We start from the raw sequence: 23510 nt of genomic DNA, 5'->3' as shown, positions 1-23510 counted from the left end.
CAGAGCCAGGTCTGTGCTATGTCTAATGTTGTTTGCCCCTCCTGGGAAGTGGAAACTTGAAAGTGCTTTTGAAGGAAGGGTTGGCAGGAGTTTATGATCGGAAAAGGCAGTTATCCTTTAGATTACCTACAAATTGTTGCCTCAATTTTTTAAAAATGAAATTCTGTGTACTTGTAGCTGTAGTCTCTTCTATGTTCTTAAGATTTCACAATGTTCTTACAATACCATCTCATTCCACTGTCTGTCTTTGGAAAGAACATGAATTTTGTAGAAACACATCTTATTTCTACAAAACTGATCACTGCCAATAGATCTGTTGTGAAGTCCTTATTTAGACACAATCATGCTTAAGTCGGTTGAGATAAAGAGTTCACAGTGGCACAAATTTCAGTCTCCAATTTACAGCCTTATACGTGTGACTGATTCTGAAATGGAGTCGTTTGGACTGAGTCAGCAATTTAGTATGTTGAAAGTGTTCAGGCTGTCTCAGTTTGGTTTGTATTGAGTATTAATTGGCTCTGCAGATGTAGAGCCAAACTGACTGGTTATGTGAACCTTCAACAGAAGGTGACTAAGTATGGACCAGGTCTGTCTGAGAAAGCATACTCTGAAATAGGAGATTACAAGAAAGTTTCTGTGAGATCCGACATGCGTTGGAAGCATAGGAGAGATTAAAATAGCATCAAAAAAACTAGCAGCCTCTGTAGCCAAAGTGCTCAGGGCAAGAGCAAGCAGGGGGGGAACTGCAGTTCTTTGTTTGAAATGCAGTCTGGATTTTATTACTTGCAAAGTGAAATCACAAGGGGAAATGTCTGTTTCTGATGGACAGATATGTTGCAACTCATTCTGAAGAAGCCTGTTCATAGATTTTTTTTTTTTTCAGCCTGCTAACAGCTTTGAAGATAGGCCTGTAACTCTGTGACTGTGATTCATCTGTCCAGTTCCTGCTTATTGGACAGCCTGTTGGTCTCATTGCTATTTCACAATTTCAGGGTGTTAAGTATCGATGCTGGTGCAGTTAATAATAAATTTTGAGTTTTAAAACTTGCTACTCAGTACTCTAATATTGTTGCTGGCTACTCAAGCCTATTTCCAATATTTCTGAGGTGCTATAGCAGCAGGTGCTTACGCTTGGCTCTTATTTTTTATAAACAATTAGAAAACGAGGAGTTGTTGAAATACTCATCTTCCTCTACCTCTCCTGTAATAATTCAATTTTGTGGCCCAAACTAAGAAACTTTAAGTTTTAAGCACAAAACCCTATGGTGGCAAGGAGAAAACTGTCTTACAAATTTTCTAGTGTTTTGAGGTTTTAAAAAGTATCTGATGACACTTCCATCTTTTGATTCCCTAGCATAAGAGGTCTTAGAATTGGACTCCCAAGAGACTATTTCACACACTTGTCCATTGAAAGTACTAAGGTTTCTATTTGGATCCTAGCCATCCTGTGGAAAAATTATTTTATATTGTAGTGGTAGGATCTTAAGGAGAAAAAAAAATTAAAGCTACCTGAAACACTTCAGAAGGAATTGGTGAGGTTCTCATCAATATTTCTAGATACTAAGCATTCAAACATTAGAATTTTGATAGGAAAGTTTGTATTGGCACTTGGATTGTTTCAGAGTTAATTGAAGAAAATGTGAGAGTGGCAACAGAGGGTGGGAAAAGGAGCCGATTCTCATGTGCTTCCAGGGTGCTACTTATGTAGACTTAGTCCTCCTTCTGCTCGCATCCTCTTGCCTGGTAGTTGGACAGAAGGCTCTTATTCTGAAAATGAATATAGCTGCTCTATTAGGTATCTGGCCAGACATCTATCTGGGTCCTGTTTCTGCCTGTGAAAAAGGGGGCTTATGTAGCCTTGGTTGTCTCAAGAGTGGGGAAGGGATAATTCTTGACTGACCTTTCTAGCAAGAGTAAGCTACATACGTACTTATGTACTTGTTAAAGTAGTAAGTAGTGGATTTGAGACTAAAGCGAGGTCTGAGTGTCTGTTATCTTTATGATACTGTCTTTAGCTTAATAAAAATTGTTTTACTGGGATGTTTTTTGGAGTTGTGTGGTAGGGCAAGGAATTTAATTCAGGCAGAAATTTAGAATGTCTCAAATCTACTTACTCTTAGCCCCACAGAAATGTAGTTATTGCCACTGAAGCAAGGGATGCAGTACCAGAACACTTGTGCAGCTTTTCTGGCAAACCACTTCTATTTGAATTCCAGGTTCTGTGGCTTCTTGTGTATGTAGACTTGCTGAACACTTAAGTGTGTGTTTCAGAAGGAGCCATGGTGGTAAAAATGTTTTCAGTAACCCTTTGGCTAAGGAAATTTTTCCAGTGTTAAACGTGATTAATAATTAATAATTTTGGTGTATGATGCACAGAACATCAGATATTTTACTATATGGAAAGAGTATTTGAATGTTTTTAACTTTATTTTGGATTATGCTCTTTAGTTCACAAGTAAAATTATCTTTGAACTGCAGGTAGAGTTGTTCAGTGTGACAAAGTAGGAGGTGAATTGAAAGCAAGCCTGCTTACAGGTTGTGATGACCCATTTAAGGTAGGCCCTTTGGACCGTGACATCCTCTGGCACTATAGTTTGTCTTCAAGAAATTCCTTCAGTGTTCCTGTTCAAACAGTTGAAGTAGCACCAAACCGAGGACAGACAGTATGTGACTAAAGCACAATACAATGATAAACAGACTTTTTGCATAAGCTGTAATAGTTTAAATAGCTAATTCATAGACAGGTTGTGGTGAATATCTGAGGTCTTCTAGGTCCTAGTTGGTCTTCTGGCATTGTAGGATATTCCCAGCAATATTCTTCAGAGAAAACCCCTTAGTTTAATACAGAATAGCCTTGCCAATGGCAGTGCTACCATATGTAGTCCCCAAATTCCAAGAAAAAAAAAAATCCCGAATATTCATCTTAAACTTCCTCTAGCACTTTTCCCTAGCTGTCTGCTTTGAATCACTTTGGAGATTACTCGTTTGATAATTTTTCATTTCTGCTGTTTTACAACACTAAATTTTAGTTTTCAAAACCTTTTCTTGCAGGTCAGTCCAACACTTCAGATGTTCTTCGTGTGGTGGTGTGTTTTTTTTTCCCCCAACTTCTATAAAGATAGCCCTTTTATGTCCAAGATGTGCATATAATTACCTTGATTTACCATACAGTTAAACACTCACTGTTTTTATGTAATGTATCCTGTGTTGCCTTAAGTAATAAGGGCCAACTGGTCCCTCCATCTGCATTTCAATTACACTATGTTTTCTCTTATATTTTAACTCATTTTAAAATTATTCAGGATTGAATGGTAAAGCCAGTTATGCTTCTGGATGCAGAGTGTGCTTCATCATGCCAATATTCCTTGTTGTTCATTCTGCCACTTGCCTACTGTTAAATATTTGAGTGTTTTCTTTCTCCTGACTCATCTGTACTCAATTTCCTTGCTCCGTGAAAGATAATGTGCATATTTTTAAATTTACATCTTAGTGGTACATGTGATGTTGTCTGAAATATTTCTGACTTTGAGTAGCTTTTTAGATCTACATCTTGTATGGTGTTTACCAAGGAAGATGTACACAGTGCGTTGTAAACATAGGTGTCTCTAATGTATATGATATCATTGTGAAAGTCTACAATAAACATGCAAGTGATGCAAGAACCTGATTTAATAAGTAAACCTGTCTGGTGAGCATGGAAAAATTATTACTGCCTCTTCTTGAGAAGTCTGAGATGAAGATGGGCATTCTGGTAGACTACAGGAAGACTGCATCACTGATGCAGTGAGGCTTAAAAAAATAAAGAAGTCCTACTGTATCATGTTTTATGAGTTTTGTGTTTGTGAAATGGTAGTACTAAAGCTAGTATTTATGTAAGCTATTCCTGATACATCATCTATAATGCAAATGTAGGTCACACCATAAATCTCACTGTTTTTGGAATTCTTTAGTATTTCTCTACAGGAGATCCCTTTTTTATTTGGTCTGTCTTGCAACAACATGCAGAACACATGGCAATTATTTGAGGGTTTATGATGAATCCCAGAAGGATCACCGAATGAGAGATCTATCTCTGAACAAGAGATGTCTGACATGGAGTTCTCTAGTGATTATTGCAAGGATTTTCTGTTGTCTGCCAGTATTTGGCCTACACTTTGTATGTCATCCTGTCATAACTGATAGTAATCCACAGTTTTGTAAACTAGAATGAAGTACTTTTTTTGGATGTGTTTGCGGAAAAAGAATCAAAGCTGGGAAGAGTAATTCCTCTAGTGCAATTAGACTGCATGTACAATATATGTACTGACGTTGTATGTAAACTTGAAGCTAATGTGTACTGCAGGCTGATGTGAGTTAATTTTACAACTGGAGGAGTGCAGGAGGAAGCCTTGCCGGGACTGCTGCTTAAATACTTTTGTAGGCAATTTAAGTTTATTACCTCTAGGCTTTATGCTGGTGTTTTTGCAAGGGAACTAGTGAGAGGCACAGAAACGTTTCTAGTTCTTGTATACCTCCTGCTTTGGTTGTTGTTATTAAATCTTTGGAGTAATCTTGACACTTCTGCATGGTTTCCAACCAGCATATTGATACAACTTTTTGTCATACTGAAAAGTGGATATAGCTAGCTCTTCTCCTTTTTCTCCTTTGTCAGTAGCTTTGTGAAGTATATGGGATGAAGAGTTGCAGTATGTTTTTGATTCTCTAAATTGATTTGCCTGTATCATAATCAGTTAAGAGTTCACCCTCATGTTCTAGACATGTACCTACTCAGAAAAGGGCACCTACAGTCATACAGAAATATGTGAAACAAAGAGCTGCAGTTGCTCTTTTGATGCAGTGAGTTAGTAAATCTGTAAGGTAACCAGAATGGATTGTGGAGGCTTTTTTCCTTCAGTATTGTCACCCCCTGAATGGAGAATTGGATTTTCAGAGGAAAATTAAACTGAGATGATTGGATGTACCTTCCATCTCACTGACAAAGTAATCAGTTCAGTGCAAAATGAGAACTGACAGGAGCTTCAAAACTTTTAATGAGGCATCTGAGCCAAGTGACAAGACGCTCCAGCTGGTTAATAGCTCAACAAGAATTCAGTCCAGCTAACACTTCACTTCTGTAACTGTGTGTAGTAAGCATAAGCCTTATTGTGAGCTGGTATCAGATAGCAAGCTTATCCATTTGTCTTCCGCGGATCAAATAGCAATTTTCAAGTGAAAATACATAGAGGAGCTCTCCGTTCTCATGCTGATTATTTTTGTATAGCCCAGCATTTTGATCACTGTTGCTTATGTTCAGCCTCTCAGCATGAATAAATTGCATAAAACTTTTAGCCATCTTTTTATCAAGATGTCTGTGTAAGGAAGCACAAATGCTGCCTGGAGCAACCTTAGAATAGAAAATGACTGAAGCCTAAACAGTTGCTTACCATTCTTAGACCAGATTCCTGAGGACCTGAGAGATTCCAGAGGAGGTCATGTCTAAGCCATAGGTTTCATGTCAACTGTTTAAAATTTTTCTTACTGGTTTTGTGGAGAGCAAAGGAAAATGCTTAAATGATTCGATAAAGTAAAAGTATAGTTCTTCATTTACTCTGAAGATGCTATGTAGTTTTAATGGCTGATTCTGAAGAGTGCAGGTTTCCCAAAGCAAATTGTGGGATGAGGCAATGTATTGATTAGTCATAGTCACTGTTTTCTGTGGAAGTGGAATTTGGTTCAGTTCCTCAGTTTGGCCTCCTTGCTTTGCCTGTTGATGTGAGAGAGTAGGGAGAGGAACAGTGTAGACTTGTATTAATGTATATATTCATACACAACACAACTCTGCAAGAGATGCTAGAAATCCATGAGGGACTTGCAAGTGGTACAATTTTGCTGATGTTTGGTTTTCTTGGGAAAAGCGAGGTGCTTTACTGCCAGGTATGTCATTCATACTACTGAAAATTGAAGTGGAAACCTAAAAATATACACTGTCTGAATTCTTTGGAAGCCTGTCAACCAGACAGACTATTCTAGCCCTTTTGGAGTTGTCAGGTTCTCTTTGTCATTCTCTTTTCAAGGGGGACTTGAGGTATAGCTGGCTGCCCCAGTCTCTAACCAGCATGGTTGCATCTGTCTCAGAGCACTGGGCTCGAGTCTTCCATCTAGCATTGTACATGGCATTGAGCTGTACTAGTGTAGCAGTGTAGTCATCTTTGGCTTTGAAAATTAAGAACTCCCACAGGGCTGCTGTGACAAAAGATAAACTTTGTTACTCAGAGTCCTACTTTAAGATTTTTTTTGTGACCTTACATAAAGAGGAAACATTCTGATTCTACGGTTCTACTTAGAAGCAAAACTGTTTTGTGGCTGCTGTGTTCATGATGCACGTTGTATTTGCACGCTCCTCATGTTTCTGATCCCACTTCTGCCATTTGTTCAGTCTGAGGAAGTGAGGCAGAACAGCTTCGTATCTTACCAAGTTAGTAAACTCATCCCTGATGCAGTGTTCCTAACTTCCTTTTTTCAAAAGCATCTTTGTTTTCATGTGTTCTAGTTATTCCTTACTGCCTGCTTCCTCTACAGCAATACAATATTAGCAGTAGACTTTAGGACTGTTATCGTGAATTATGGGATCATGGAAACTTGAGGATTTAGCCAACTTTTTTTTTTTTCTAGTTGAAGACCTAGAAGGACATTGTAATTGTGACTAGTTACAGTTCAGTTATGTTTAATGATGCTAGAACTTGGTGCAAGCAAGCACTAACTTCAGTTCTGATGCCTCTTCTGCAATTGGGAGACTCACTGAGGATGTCTCTTCAAGCATAGGTAAAGTCTATGACATTGCTGCCACCAGGTGTCTTAGCTGCTGCTACTACTACTGCTGGCACAGGTGCTACTGCACAAGTAAAAGTGGGAAGCGACCACATCAGAGGAATATAATTATTGGTGATGTTCTCCCCCCTTCCCCTCTGGTGATGAATCATAGCTTCATCAAAATTGATGAACAATCTCAATGTAAAATGGGGAGCGATGCTAGTATCTTTGCCACATACATAGGCTTTAGTTGCAGATACTTCCCCTTCAATGTTAAGACAAAGTTGTATTTCTTATTTTCTGAAGCTTACTTAAGTATCGATTTTTTCAGTATATGTGTAATTGACTTCTTCAGACTAAATCCTGACTACTGAAGGCTTCTGTCTGTTCCCCTTCTGTCTGATCATTGAGAGTTTCATTTCCCTCTTCTTCCCACTCTGTTTACCCAAGTATCATCTCCATCAAGTATCATCTCCATCAAGATGTATAATTTTTCTTTAATTATAACCTTCAAGCAGCAGCAACAATACTTGCATGCGTTTGCTTTATCACGTACCTGAATCAGTGGTAAGAGAAAGGACAACAAGCAATTTTATTTAGTGTGTTTTTAACATACTAACTGCATCTTCTAATGAATTTTGTGCTGTGCTACTATTATTGTGCATTGGAATGCCAGAAATGAACATACAGAAGAGAATGTACAGGTAGATGCCTTTCTTCAGGAAACCACAACTGATGTGAATAACCCCTTAACCTTTCACTTAGTTTGACTACTTGTGTACTTTCCAGAAATGTAAAGCATTTTTAATACCTTATGTAAGAGGAAGCCTAAAAAAAAAATTACTCTTAATCATGAACTTTAAAAAGTATAATAAATAACTGTGTTAAGCCTACTCTTCTCCATTGTGTTACATTATATATATACATTATACTTTAGTGTTATCTTTTTCGTGGTTATATGCATGTTCCACAAAGACTGTCTCTAGCTTACATAAAATTAGTTCTTCTTGTGGAGACGTGCCAAGCAGTGATATGAAATTGTACTTTCAGTAAGTAAGTGTTAACTTGGCATTGTGTTTCATTCTGCTACCCATTCTCAAGGAGCTTTGTCTTCCATCTTCAAACTAAGATGAGGAGGAAAGGGACCGAAAACTTTTGGGCCCCTCACTACAAGAAAGACATTGAGGTGCTGGAGTGTGTCCCAAAAAGACCAATAAAGCTGTTGAAGGGTCTAGACCACAAGTGTTACGAGGAGCGGCTGAGGGAACTGGTGTTGTTTAGCCTGGATGCATACTTTAGGAACAGCAGCTGTTCAGCCCCATTTAATCAGTTTTTCATGTTCAGTGGTTTGTGAAAAGGTATACTGGTGGAAGGATCTGTGCAGGTCCTTGATTAATTTTCATGTTTGTTGCTGTACAGCGATGCATTTGGAGGAGTCTCTTTCCCCTCCCTTCATTTTTTCCCTCCACGTAGTCTTTAACACTGGAAATTCTGAAGTGGTTTGTGTTGACACAGACAAGTAGGTGCATTTCTTATGCACAGAGACTTCCATTTCTAGGTACTAACTCTGTAATGCTAGATTATTATTAAATAGGATTTAAAGTGGATTCTTTGTTGATATTTTGTTAAACTAGCTCAGTGGTCACAGTGTTCTTTTTTCCTCCTAACTGCTAGATTTTTTCAGGATGAGAACACTGCAGCCCACAAAGCCTCAGTTCCATTAACAGTGCTGAATATCAGAGCACAGGCTTGCTTGCTTCTCCTCTGATGACCCCTCATTAACCTTGCCTAAAAGGCTTGCAAAGCCTTTCTCATATGCTGCAGAAATGCACACAGAAGAACATTTGTCTGTTCTGTATACTACTTCTTCGTCTGAATAATAGGCTGGGAGCAGCAGTGTCTTCCCCGCAAATTTTCAGACATTTGGAAAGCTTGATAAAATGCTGCTTGGTGTAACCTCAGCACAGATAGAAATAATTTACCTTGGTTGTGATTCAGACTATCTATAATTCAGCAGCTCTTTGAAGTCTGTCATGGCTGTACATTTTCAGATCATACCACTTGAAGGCAGTTCATTGCTACTAATTTTTCTAGCGTGCTTTCTAGTGCATCTCCTTGGATAAAAGCTAGTGTTGTTCAAGTGTAGTTTAAAAAAACCAAATCAACCACCCACTAACCATCCCTGCAATATAGCTACGTAGAATTTCTGAATCTAGCAGTAGAATATGCAGAAAGGTAGTAAAACATGTCTGTTGTATGTGAAGCATCTAGACTTTCTTTGTTTCCTCTTTATTGATCATCTTCCTAATATTGTGGAAGAGGAAGCAGTTTTCTAAGTTGTGTAGCAGTACACGCACTAAGCCTTTCTTAATAAAAAAAGAAAAAAGAAAAAAACCCAGTTTAAAGTTGACCTCTGTCACCTGTGAGTCTGCTTACTTGTAGAAGATGGAGACCACGGGAAGATTTCAGAGTCAGGTTTGTTCTGTTATGCATAAATGTTCCCTGGCACTTCAGCTATGTTAATTGTACCTGATATTAAGAAACAGAAAGTTACCTTTGAGGATGTAAAGCATGAGTTAGCAGATCTAGTTCCTTTGCATATAGAGTATTTCTCTTGTTATTTACTTGCTTGGTATCCTATAGCATGTGTTTGAGAGTGAAATGCAGTGTATCTCTTGTGTGTAACTGTCCATTTAATACCAGCTGAATTGTCCTAGAATTTAGCTCAGGCCATTTGCTGTCAGTTAGTAAAAATGGACAGCAGATGCAAGACCCTTAGTTGAGCTCAGTCTGAATGAAGAGCAGACTCCAATGGTCTGAGCAGAGTCTGATGCCTTGCTAGCCCAGCTCTTCTCCTGCTTCAGAGGTCTGAGCCAGGCTCTGCAACTGCTTGCAGTAGTGTTACGTGCTTTGCAGATGTGTCGTTTCTTGTCACAGTGTTTATAGGACAGAACTCAGAAGGACTGCAGAAAGTTAGAAAGGAAAACGTCCGAGAAACTACTCAGTAGATTCAGTGGCTATGAGAGCACAAGCCAGTTGAAATTTAAGATTAATTTAGGTGCCAGAAATGTATTTTTCTTCCCTCGTTAAAGATGCTGAATAGATATTAAGCTTTGCCTGAAAAAAATCACCAAAAGAATATAGACATTTTTTGCTGATGAGCTTTGTTTTTTGTGGCTTGGTACAGTAGGTGATATTGGGGGTGGTGGTTTGTTTTGGTTTTGTGTTGGGTTTTTTTCCATTTAAGGCACCTAGGTACAGGGATAGAAAGAGGGCAGTAACAGTTCTGTGTGTAATTCATGCTTCTGTAAATTAAGTACATTAGTGAAAGAGTATGCTTATACCTAGTTTATCATGAATGACCAAGATCTTGCTTTTACATACAATAATGTAAACGCCTCTTCTAGCTCTTTCCTGACCAAAAGAAATTGGAGGGGAAGTACATGGATAAATGGAATCAGCCAAGAAAAGCTGATTGAATCGTTGTGAGCTGAACAATTGTTTCACTTGCTGCCTGTCTCCGTTCAGGCCCCTGGCACTGCAGAACCATGGGTCACGTGCTGGGAAGCTTTGCTGTTTGTCCTGGCTTGTCAAAACAATTTAATGTAGGTGGAAAGGAATGAATGAAATGGAGTGGGCTTGATGCATCTGTTTCAGTTTGTTCGAAGGGTGGCCCAGTGATTTGGATGCGACACTTAAGTCCTCCAGGGAAGCTAGCAATTCAGGAAGAACAATGCTGGCCATTTTATAGACTAGTTAAATCCATTTTAGGAAACAAGCTCTCCTACAGTTGGGCCACTTTCTATATATTTTTAAATATTTGGGCTCTATCTGCTCAGCGTGTGCTAAAGAAGGTGCAAGAATGTGATTTGCTAACTTTTAGATTTAGGACTTTGTCTTGTCTGCCTCAGGTTGCTTCATTATGGTGGTAAAAAGACTGGGGGAGGAGAGAGGGTATCCATTTTTAAATTTTATTAGGAATTCCAAAACAAATTGTCCTTAGAAGGATAGGATATCAAGCCATATATTATTAACTTTTCTTAAAGTAGTAGCTTCTTTACAAAACCATCAAGGTTCCCAGACTTATGGAAAAGCATCTTATGTGTCTTTCGATTTTTGTTTTGTTTCTGTCTTTGATTTAAAAATAAAATAGTAATCAAAGAAAACATTGAATTTGTTTAACCAATCTTATACTTTGTGATGTGGGAATGTTAAGTTGTGAAATCTCTATTTGTGCTTCCAGATGAAAACAGCAAATACATGCTGAAATGATCCATCTATATACCTACTTAGACTGTGAGTTACAGGAAGAAGGCTGCAGGGGATAGATTTGCTTACTTGATTCATCCTCAAGATAATTTAATCAAATTGAGTGCTTATTTTGAATGATATGCCACAAACTTTTTGCTACCTCTTTAGAGGTGGAGATGGAGCTGAGGGTGTTACATTCCTGCTCAAAGGAGACAGTGGAATCTGAGTATTACCCCAAGTACCCGTCTGTTGAAAAGACATATCTGGGCTTTCGAGTCTCTTGGAGTATACACTTATAACTGAGGACTGTGAAAGATGCCCCCTTGACAAATTCTTGAAAAATGCTCTTTAAATTCTCATTAGTTGGTGATGGCTGCTTTCTCTTTGTTACAGCTGTGCTACACAGCAACTCTGTGTGTGGATTTCATGTGATGACAAAGATGTTCTTATTCTCCTGCCTTTCCCCAAGTATTCATACGTAACATAGCTGGTAGCACCATTTCTCAGTCTCCCAAACTACATATGGTGCTCTATTTTCTTGCTTATCTCAACATTTGAGCAGCTGCAGCTGGTTAAATTTAATCTCTGTACAAGAAAGAGTGTGAAGTCCATGAAGAAAGAAGCATTTGCCCATACTGATGGCTCAAAGGATGCCAAAATGTAGTATTTGGGACTATAGTAGTTTGACCATGTAGTATTGGGCTTTGTTCTAGTCCATCTCTACGCAGTCTTGGGAGATCTTACTGTCTAGTACATTTTAAAGTTCTGATGTATGGAACACTCAAGTTTTCAAAGTGCACTTGTAATTTTAAAATCGCATGTTAGCTTGTAGGTTTCATTAAAACGTAGTTTGTACAAGTATAACCAGTCATTGTGTATACAGATTCATTTTGTTAGTATAATTGTACATGAGATCTAATATTTTCCTGAATGCTAGGGTTGTGGGGTTTTTTTAAAAGTATATTCACCCTTTTCTGTTACATAGCATTAGTGTTCCTCTAGGGAAAGAATATAAAAAACTGATATGGATGAGTGTATGAGTTGTGTATCCAAGGAAATGAGGATAGTTGAAGGTAGTATGCGTTGCTAGTCTTATGAAACAAGTGGCCTCTCTGTCTTATAGCTGTTTAATGTTCACTTCTGCTGCTGCAGTATGCTGCTGAAGGGTGCAATGTTTCCTTGGTTGCAAGAAACATAGCTGTCTTCCCTGGGTGAAATTTGTTGGCCTGTGTTTGTGTCCAGACTTGTTCCAGATCATTAGGGCACTGTGACTTTCAAAGAAGTGTTGAATTACTTAGTATATTGTCACTGTCTTGGTGTGTTATTATTTTTTTTGTGTTTTTTTTTTTTTTTTTTACTAATGCTAGCACTGAAGTGTTGAGTGTCTGTTTTAAACATCACAGATACGTTTGCAGGAACACAATGCTACCATTGATGTGACCAGCAAGAGAAATGAGTCAAAATCTGCATGCTCATTAAGAGTCTGTTCATTGATAAGACTGATTAGCACTTTTTAGTTTCTATTTGGAGCTAGCGGTACAGTGGTAGGGAAAACTGAATAAGGCCCTTAAAGGAGATTAGGTTTACATAGATTTAGATGAGAATTTGATGTCAAGAGTAGTCTAAAACTGGTTAGTGGTGTGTTTGTGGCAGATAACTTGTTAGAATGCACAAAATAAAGGAAATTTGATTCAAAGGTATATCTGAAATCTAGGTTTTGGGCAAAAGCAAATGCAGGTGTTCACGTTGCATACCTAAATTTAAAAGTGATACAAGAATAATTGTTGCAGCTTTTGTTTCTATAATTACCATATATAATTGGATTGACAGCTATACATTGTTTTTAAAATGTGGATTATATGAATCAAGTGCAGAGGCTAAGACTGATTTATTTTACTGTAAGGATGATTGTTAGTGTAACTTTTGTATTGCTTGAAGGATTGAGTGTTTCTTAGAAGCATGTGTATATGGGCTGACCGGTGTACCTATTGTAGCTCACTGCTTTTTTGTATCACAGCTGTTTGTAGCAGTCAAGATTAACTGGTTTTGAACACGATGTGTATTGCTCTGTTTATTGTAATGAAGGAAAAGTTATTAGATGGGTAATGTAGCTCAAATGGAAATATTACTTCCCTATTTAAAAAAATCCCAACACCTAAGCAGACATTAATAGTTAAACGCTTGTGGAGTGTTTCTGCAAACATGCTATATTGAAATTTGTTTATGTAAGTGTTTATGAAGGAGTGAGAAGAGGTGGTAGTGCTAATTTCTGCAGAGTGAAATAGTTGCAGGATTGAATGTCTTGGATGCCTATAGACTAAATTTGTGAGATTTAAGGATTTAGCATCAATTTAAGAACTGCAGAAGCATGTGTTACTGACATTCATAGGCACTGGTCCCTTAGGTCATTTCAAACCTGTTCTCAAACTTTTGCTGGGAAGACTCTTACGCTTCTGAAAATTGGAGCTTCATCTGGAAATGAAGTTTGCCCATGCCTGAAGATACTCTGTGAACCTCTTAAAAAAAGTTAATGATCAAAGTAAATATAGGATGGTTTAAATATTAATATGGCTGAATGGTATTGAGAGAACATATTACCTGTAAACAAAGGAAGAGGAGTTACTGCCCAGAGGAAAATAGGAGTTAAATCCTCTATTTTTTTACTACTTCCTTTTCATTGAAAAGGAAATACAAAATTTAGTAATTTAAAATTGTTACTCAGATTTGACAAATAGGTCACTGATTATTCCTAAATTACTGTTTGAAATAATGATCCTAAGATTCCAGGCTTTAAGTATATTCTGAAATGTTTGGTTTTTTTGTGTGTTGTTTTTTTTTTTTTTTATACTGTCTGCACATGGATCCAATTTATGTCAGTCGATCAGTCTGACTGGTGTGACCAGTGCATTGGTGATTGGTAAACTGAGAATGCCGAATGACACAGAGACACTGTTTTCTCTTGACGTGTGCATCTTATTCTGGTACTAGCTGCTCAGAGTCCAATAACTGATAACTAGTTGTAGATAGATAATACAATAGTATTGTCCAGGAATGCTTTTTCATGATCTGTCTCTGGTCAAAAGATTGCTTTTTGTCTCTAGTGTGAGTTATGTTTTTGTTTTCATTGATGCTAGATTACAATAAAATTGCTCAGTCACGAAGTCATGCTTTGAATCGAAGAAAATCCAACTCGTTCACTTTGTTCTACAGTTATAAGTACATACTATATGTTAGAGAGGTTTGATGCTCTACCACCTACATGAAGGATTAATCTCATCTGTTACCAGCGGTCTGGATATTATACACCTAGGAATAACTGCAGATTGATTTTATGTCCAACATGAGAAAGGTGCTTTAAAAGATTCAATTTTGTATACTTTTGAATACTGAATATTTGAGGACATTATGCCCCCCTTCTACCTCAGGTCAAGCAATGACTAAATTTCTTAAAGTAGGGGAGGAGGAAACAGGAAGAGGACATAATCTACAGATTTGCAATTTTTAGCTCTGAGAGCAAATTGTAAGGAAAAATACATGATAAAAAAGACTGTAGTAGAATGTCTTCTAAACAGAGTATTTAAAGGTAATTGCAAACCAACTAGCATTTAAGGCTGATGTTTCTTACTTGTTTGCTGAGTGTACCCAACTGTTTTTCAAGTTAGAGCTTCTCTGAGTAAGAAATAAAGCAAAGCTTTCTCATGTACCTTTTCTTTTTCATCAGGATCGGAAGCTGTCCAAGTCAGAGCGACAAAGATTTAAAGAAGAAGCTGGGATGTTGAAAGGGCTTCAGCATCCCAATATTGTCAGGTTCTATGATTCCTGGGAGTCTACAGTCAAAGGAAAAAAGTGTATTGTTCTTGTGACGGAACTCATGACATCTGGAACATTGAAAACGTAAGTAAATTAAGGCATGTCAAAACATATAAGAATCACTAGCACAAAATCAGAGCTCTAGAAATAGATCATATTTCAGAATGGATAAGAACAGTGCCCTTTTGCAGAGGGCTAACCTTCTGCAGGGAGACTCTTGTTTAAGAGGAGTCTTACTAGCACTGCAGGGTATGGTAAAACATCCTTTAAGTTAGCAAGCTTGTCAGATTCTTCCTTGTGGTGTCCTAGTAAGCACAAATAGAAAACTTTCAGAGCTCAGGACGATAATGCTTTATATTCACTTCTCAGAATTTTTCTTTTTCCTCTCCAGCTGCTTTCCATTTAGCATGAGCTGGTTTGTAATGTTCAAAGCATGAATTTACCTCTTTTGGGAGGTTTTAGGTGTTACTACAGTACAAATAATACGTAAAAAGAACACCCCCCCACACGCACTGCCCCCCAATCATTTAGCTGAAAAGTTATGAAGTAGTACCTAACAAAAATCTAAAAGTATGCAAATGGCTGCAGTTTCAACCTGTGAAGTAGTTGAGTGAAACTGGGTCTAATTTTAAGCCAGAGTTAAAAGTAGACACCAGCAAATCAAGCTGCTGCAAGGTCCCTCTAGTGGTATGGGGGAGCCTGTGGGGAGTTGCACTGAAATCACACCTTCCTTCGGCTGGCACTGCAGAAACTTGCAGAGCCATGAGCTTGTTTGCGAGCACACAGTCACCACTAATCTACTGGAAATAAAACTGCCATCATTTGAAATTCAGGGTTTGTGGGTTGTTGTTTTAATTCAGTGCCAGTTTAAGTCTGGGAGAGGCATTCAAATCCTAACTGTGTAAGCAGGCTGTAGGACCTGGAAACAATTTGCAATCTATTTGGTTAAAATAGCCTGTGAATGTCTTGTGTTTTTGCAATGCTTATTGATAGCCACAAATGGACATACTTAAAGGAGGAAAAAATGGCTCGTTGGGAGTCTGGACTGCAATTACAGGGAAGTACTTGTCTCTTGAAATAGTACTGGAGGGCTAAAGATACTGCAACTTTCCTTTTAGCTGTATGTTGAGGGAAGACTTTTCTGAGGTTGTTTAAGGTATTTCAGATAAAATAATAGATCTGTTGCTTCATGTGCTGTTTTCAGAACAGTAATAAAGTAAAGGTTTTACAGCTCAGTACAGATGCCTTTAAAGTTACTTAATTTTATGCTAGAACATGTAGTGTTAGATTTAACTTTTTTCCTCCCTTTCTTACTCCTTTTTCCCCCTCACATATTTTAATATTTGGATTGGCTTGTTATGTGGTGGCATAAGCAAGATGATAAAGTAATAATAGACAACTATGAAGTAGGGTGTTGGTAGGAAGAAATACATCAGATTTGCTGGCTAGAGGATTATTTTGTACTCTGAAGTATGAAGGTCTTTTTATTTTATTCAGAAAGAGTTAATAGGCTCTTTAATTGAAGATCTTTTAAACTGTAAACTTCTGGGTAGGTCTTTCCTCCCACTACTGTGTAGTTGGTGTTATAATTGTGATTTTAGTTTATTCTTGTCCACCTCACTTGAGACTTGACAGGCAAACTCTCTGGGAAATTTCTTATGTGCCAGATTTAATATCATTAAGTATGTCATGTACTTTTTTCATATTTCTAGATTTACACTGCACACTTGTTTGCTTATGATATTTGGCTGGCTGAGTATTACTGCCATATCTCTTTTCAGTATGTCTGCTTTATCTGCAGTTAATACAAGTGATACCTTCCTCATTTTGAGACTTAGGACATAGACATTGTTGTTACTTGATGTAAAAAAGTGAACAGAAAAGTGTGGTGATACCTTAAAGTAAATTTTCCTCATATTTTTTCATATTTGTATACATTTAGATATATATACACATGAATAACATTAAAATATTGTGGACTCACTTTTTTCAAATGCTGTTTGGGCAGATTTCTAATTTTAGATGAAGAAAAGTCGCTGAACTTCTGCATACCAACGGAAAAGTTTTACAACTCAGTTGTAAAGAATTAAACTGCTTTTTGATATTGTATGCTACTGTGGAATTAAAATATTGGGGGGAAAAAAAAAAGAGTTGTCTATTTTAAGTCTTCATTATATTATTAATGAAGACAGCAATTTTTAATCTGACCTATGTCTCAACCACTAGTTTTGTCTAAGGCTGTTTCAGCGTGTGTTCCTGATACACTTTAAATGAATGTCAGCTACCTGGTAGGACACATACTTTCATAACTACCTCTGCTAACTTAGTAGGGTTTCCTATAGCTACTTGAGCTGAGATGCTATAGGTCAGCAGCCTTCCTGCTTAAAAAAAAAGCAAGCAAGCAACCAAAAAACCTTAAGACAGAAAGCCAAACTCTGGTTCCTGTTTCTCTCTATTTGTTGAAGCTGTTAAGAAGGCCTTGTGTTCTCATCTGTACTTGTATTCTGTGCAAAAATGGAATATCTATAATTTTTTTAAATTGACTATTACCCTTGTAAAATTGACAAGAACGGTGTTGATTAAGCAGGAGCGAGTTCAGTGGAGGGGCCACCAAGATGGTCAGGTCTTGAAGTACCTGCTCTTTGAGGAGGGAACTGAACTTGGTCATCCTGAAGAGGAGGATCCTTTGGGAGACACCTAACAGCAGCCTTCCAGGGCATATGAGGGACTTGAGCTGTTCTCAGTAGTGCATGGTGGGAGGGTTAGAGACAACAGGCATAAATTGAAACAAAAGAGGTTCAGACTGATGTAAGGAGAAGCCCCTTCAGTGGTGATAGCCAGGCAGTGGAAAAGGTTGCCCCAAGATGTTGTACAGGCTCCATCCTTGGAGATACTAGAAACCTAACCATGTCTGACTTCATGGCTGACCCAACCTTGAGCAGAAACATAGACTAGAAACCTGAGGGGTCTCTTCAAGCCTGAGTTACCCTATGATACTAGGAAAATTGAAAAAATAGTCTAGTAGGGTTCTCTGAATTTTTATATATTTGTATATGCTTCCATTTTAAAATGGTTTCTGCCTTAAGTGGCATATGACTTAGTTCATGATGGTGTTATGGAAAAATGACAGCAACACGGCAGGATGCTGGGTGCTGGTTGGACCGAGGTCCTTTAACAGTGAGAAGCTGGCGGTAGACTAGCATATTTGAAACCAAGAATGCAATTAGGGATTCCAGATGTTGAACTGAAGTGCCCCTACCATGTGATCTTTGGAACAGGCTCAAGAGAGATGAATGAGCGTTGTGTCAATAGCAGGAATTCAAGTGGTAGCTGATGTGATTCAGAACCCCCTTCAGTTTGTCTCCTTCCTTGGCTTGGCTTTTTTCCTGCCTGACTTTACATTCTGTTTTGAGACTTGATTTCTTCCTGGAACTGGGTCCCAATTGCTTTTACAGATCTGTTTTCACAGCAGGAATATTGCTAGCGACTTGACTCTCCAGATTTTCTTTTTAACTGGAGAAATTAAAGTAAAAGGGATTAATATATACTGCATTTTTTATGTTGATGTTGATTCAAGTGATTCATCAAGACTTTTCCTCCCAATTAAGTGGATATGCAGAAGAAACTGAACACCAGCAGGGAGTAATTATGACTTGGTTTTGTTTTAAGATCGTAGTTGCTAGACTCCATGCTGATCACAGAATTTAATACTAGTCTTGCAGTAGTGTGAAACTGGTCTTCATCTGAGATTTTTGACTGAGTAACATTGGCTGAATAAGAATAAAGTCCTTGCTCTATAAACAGCAAGCTAGTTTGTTTCTCTAAATGTATTTCAGCCCATACTTTCTCAATATGAAGAAGACAACTCTTCACTTTAAATTGTTTTACCCAAAGAGAGGTTGTGAGAATACACTGCTGGAAAGCACTTGAATACTGACATAGGTTATTCAATTTGTGGCATCTCTAATCTGTTGAAATTAAGGAGTGGAGTAAAATCATAGTTTTAGGTCACTAAGCATTGGAAAATACTTTTGGTATGAAATTTGCCTCTGCTGATGTGCAACTTTAAAAAGCAGCAATGTTAGAATAATTAAGGTTGGGTCATGTTCTACCTGCAAAGGGACACTGACTTTACATACGAACTCTTCCACATCAATTATTTGGCAGAGCCTTTTTAAAGATTTCCCTGCCCTGTCCATATCTGTGTACAGTTTTGAAGTAGTGAGTAGTACCAGTCCCATTCATGTGGTCAAACCCAGTCCTGCACCAGGGAAATGATCTCTAAGCATTAGTAATTTGTTTGACAACTGTGTAGTTTGAAGCAGGTTTAAAGTGTAATCTGGAAACCTTGACCAGAGTGCTTGGACTAATATTGATAACTAAGGTACGACTTGAGAGTGCTCGCACAGTTTGCAACAGCTCTGTACTTAGTTGGTTGTTACTAGTGTTTTGGCTCTAGTGCTCCTTTTTCCCACCCAGTTATATTTAACCAAGGAAAAGGTTGTAACTGTTTAAGCAGTTTCAGGATAAAAGGGAAGAAAAAACCTCCTAAATGAGTAGATAACTAATTGTTGTAATATATAAGCCTTTAACTCTTTGTCAGGGAAGCAGTGCCTTGAAACTTAGCAAGCTGTCTAATTACTATAGGGTAACTTTGTATGCAGAAGAATTATTAGCTATAGATCAAGCATTTCACACTTACCTTTCAGCATTATGGTTCCCTGGCTAGAAGAAAGGGGGTAAGTTTTCAGAGGTGGAATTGTCTTTAGCTTCTCTGAAGTCTTGAAATGCCCAGGTAGACTTTAAAGTAGAAGGTGAAGTTGAAATTTGTACATCTCCACTGCTTTTTTACTTCAGAACAGCAAATGATGTAGCACAGTCTACTACTTGTTGGCAGCACCTGTTTAATCTGCTGTTTCTTTTTTCACTAGGTATTTGAAAAGATTTAAAGTGATGAAAATCAAAGTACTACGAAGCTGGTGCCGTCAGATACTGAAAGGCTTACAGTTTCTACACACGCGCACTCCTCCCATTATTCATAGAGACTTAAAATGTGACAACATCTTCATTACTGGCCCCACTGGATCAGTCAAGATTGGAGACCTTGGTCTGGCAACCCTGAAACGAGCTTCTTTTGCCAAAAGTGTGATAGGTAAGCCTGTCCTGTTTTGGAGGCTGGTGAGCCAGCTTACCTATTTGGAAACTTGAGTCTTTTAAGAGCTTTCCTTAAAAATATGGTTTTAAAGGTACATGATCAAAGCCTGAAAGTGTGTAGGCTTTGTTTCTTGGCTGTTAAGGTCATTCTGTGTTCCTGATGAGATGACATGTAGTAATTTTGGTTGTACTTTTGATATTTGTATATTAACATTAAATATTTTGGAATATAGATTAATTGCCCTGCCCAACAGTTTAGTGCAACATTGTTGATAAAACCGCTCTTGACTAGGTACAAATCTCCGCTTCAATATGACGCTTCTTTAGGAAAAGTACAAATATATTTTGGTGACGAAACAACACTTCGATATTTAGTGTAGCATGCAGCCAATATTTTATTTGATTGTCACCAGGGTTTAACATTAAATCTCTTACACTTTGTGAATAATCAGAAACTATGGTACATCAAAGAAAGTCAATATATGTATTGTATCACAGTCAGACTGTGGTATAATGCCTTGGGGAGTCTGTAGAATGTGGATTTATGTAGGTTAGGGGGGATGCGTTGGGGAAGTATTGCCTTATACTGGCTCTGTTCTTGTGTATCCACTAATAACCATTACCAGAAATTGGTTTGACAAACTAGTATAGTCTTTCTTGTGAATTCTTGAAAGAATTGGTTTTATCAGCTTTGTTTTTATGGTTGGGTGAATAGACTGCAGGGAATGAAGTTGCTCTTACTCTCAGTATTTAACTTGCTAAACTACAGTATTACTCAACAGTCCTATACTAGATTCCTAGGTGGGATCAATGGTGTACACCTGTAAATTGTCTTGCAAGCTGTCGCTGAAATATTTCCTGCTTCTTAACCAGGTCAAAGTATTAATAAGAAAGAAAAGTATGCAGTGTCAAAAAAATGTATTTTCTTAAGCATACTCATTCTCAAATTAGCACTGGAAAATTACCACTTCATATCTAGCTATCTGTTAACAGTTAGCCTTTGGATAAATTACACTCTTTTTTTGGTTTAATGTGGTGAAAACAAGCAATGTGGTTATAAAATAATCTGTAAACTGTCTTGAATCTGGTGTCTGCAGGAAATAATTCTGTACTTAAATTTACAAAAAGCATCTCTGGCTTAAACTAAATCTGATTATACAATGCAGTCCTTTTGCTTACAGAGAGAACGCTGTGATGCTTCACTGGGCAATAATTTTCTGCACACTATTTAAATGGGACTTGTTGAATCTCACTCTCTATGCCTGTAACTCAATCTCTCTGTATTTCTGAGTATTTTTGACTGTAGGATGTCCCTCACTAATGCCTGTATCTGCAGTAGGCCTATAAATATACTGCAGGTGGGAAGGTAAGTATATGAAGAAAAGGGCTCTGGTGAGTGGCCTTTGCAGAAAATTACTTTTTATCCTTTTTTCATTAAGAGTTATATTTGTAAACAACAGAGTTTTTCATTGCAAGGCCTTTCCCGAACCATTCTACTTCAGAAAGTAGATGGGGAGAGCACCAGGTTAGAGACTAGCTGTGGGCTCTTACCAATACTACTTCTTTTGCAGCAGAGGGCAGTCGGGTAATTTTTGAAACAAGGTTTAATGTTTCTTACAGGGAGAAAGGTAAGTGTCTTAACTCTTGTTAGTATTTGGTTTGCAGCCTATGGCTAGTCTACAGTTTTCCCATCTTATCCCTTCCCCTCCGTTTGACTCCAGCCCGATCCAGCCTGTTTGAATACTTACATTAAGTAGCACACATAAAACAGGAATTGCATCAGTCCTTTTATGCCATTCTTATTCCATAAAGGCCTTGCAATGGAAGACTCACAAAGTATGTTAATGCAACAGTGACTAAGGGTTTCCTCCCTCTTCTTTTTGCCTCCACTTTCTCTTGTCTCACAGGTCTGCCCATCCGCTTCCTCCTGCGGTGAGTAACGCCAGCAGCCTCTGCTCGCTTTGAGACATTTAGAGTCTGAATCGTTCTTTTAATTTAAGGTACCCCAGAGTTCATGGCCCCCGAGATGTATGAGGAGAAATATGATGAATCCGTTGATGTATATGCTTTTGGGATGTGTATGCTAGAGATGGCCACATCTGAGTATCCTTATTCCGAGTGCCAAAATGCTGCGCAGATCTACCGTCGAGTGACCAGTGTAAGTCCCTCCCCACTACTGATTCTAAAGCTACTCCTATTAGCAGCAAACGAGGACAAGGGTAGCATGGTACTGTGCAAGTGTGTGTGTGTGTGGGGGAAGTGAAGCTGACAATAGGCTTTTGGGGGATGAGTGGAAAGGTATAGGATGGTTCAACTTACCAGTCAGTCAGAAGCCTGTAAAATACGTGAATGGAAATAAAATTTTACATGTGTTCATACTCTTCCTTCAGTATATAAGAAGGTATTGCATAGGGTTTAAAAAAACCAAACCAAACAAAGCCAAACAACAAAACACATTAGAATAATAACAGATAATTTTCTAAGCCACTGAGGGGATAGTGGAAGTATTTCAGTGTTGAAGATTATCTGGTAACTTTGTTCTCTGAAATAAAGCTGGATCACAAATACAGAGCATTTTGGCTTAGCTGCCTGCCAAGGCAAATCATAAATTGTTACCTACTGTGATTTTAAGTTAATAATTTACTGAATTCCAAATGGCCCTTAGCTACCGTGTGTTGGGTGCACTTATAATTATGCAGTGGAAATAATTGATAAATAGCAGGAAGATATTCCACCCTGACAAGCGCTGGTAAGCGTAGTGGTGGTGGTGGAGGCACTGTGAGTGAAACCAAATAAGACTGAGAAGGCAAGCAAAAGGTTTGAGTTTTTCCATCTGACTAGATTAAGTGGAACCTGCAGACCATGAAAGTAGGAGGCAGAACAGTAGTGCTAGAAATGTTAAGAATGGTTGTGGCTAGACTTACGTTGTGATCTTGAAAACAGTGTCATGAAGACTGTACCAGTGCAGTGCACACATTCAATCATCTGATCTAAGCATTCAGAAAGAATAGTGAGGTTGCCACTCGGGGAAGTAAAAAATTACATTGGATTTCTCAGAATACCTGGGTGGATGTGTAAAGGGAGGAGAAAAAACCTTATCTCTGACTTGGAGGCAAATGAATTCCTGTTAATCTTTTTGTGTGCATCTTCTTGGATAAGTTGCGGATTTAATAAATGACTTGCTTACCTCTGGAAAAATAAAATGGCCTTTTATTTCTGATGCCTCACACTATAAAAGGCAGATATAATTGCTGACTTACAGATGTGGAAGGAGGGCTCTTCATGTCAAAGTAATGACTTCTGAAGGAAGGCTTGGTGAAATAAAAGACTTTCTCTTGTTTGAAAGGGAATATTGGAGAGGCACAGAAGGAGGAATAAAGAAGGGATTAATGGCCATTTTGTTTTTTTTGAACAGATGTTAGAGTAAGTTTTTATATATATGTATACACACACGCGTGGATTCTTTTTTGCCAGTTTGTGGTCATACCTGTAATTTTCTAAATGGA

General features: G+C 38.0%; 1 protein-coding gene across 10 annotated transcripts in view; it reads left to right on the top strand.

Moving 5' to 3' along the window:
* The window catches only part of WNK1 (WNK lysine deficient protein kinase 1), a 105521-nt gene that overhangs the window by 20824 nt on the left and 61187 nt on the right, over positions 1-23510 (top strand). For all 10 annotated transcript variants that reach the window (XM_042795288.1, XM_042795291.1, XM_042795283.1 and 7 more), the window contains exons 2-4: positions 14762-14934; positions 19782-20002; positions 22005-22162. In XM_042795288.1, the coding sequence (XP_042651222.1) occupies positions 14762-14934; positions 19782-20002; positions 22005-22162 (552 nt within the window). The remainder of the gene's footprint in view (positions 1-14761; positions 14935-19781; positions 20003-22004; positions 22163-23510) is intronic.

The sequence above is a fragment of the Tyto alba genome, unplaced genomic scaffold, assembly GCF_018691265.1.
Source record: "Tyto alba isolate M040663 unplaced genomic scaffold, T.alba_DEE_v4.0 Super-Scaffold_21, whole genome shotgun sequence".
In the NCBI taxonomy this organism is placed as follows: domain Eukaryota; kingdom Metazoa; phylum Chordata; class Aves; order Strigiformes; family Tytonidae; genus Tyto; species Tyto alba.
The sequence above is the reverse complement of the archived record's forward strand: the minus strand, read 5'-3'. Positions and strand labels throughout refer to the sequence as shown.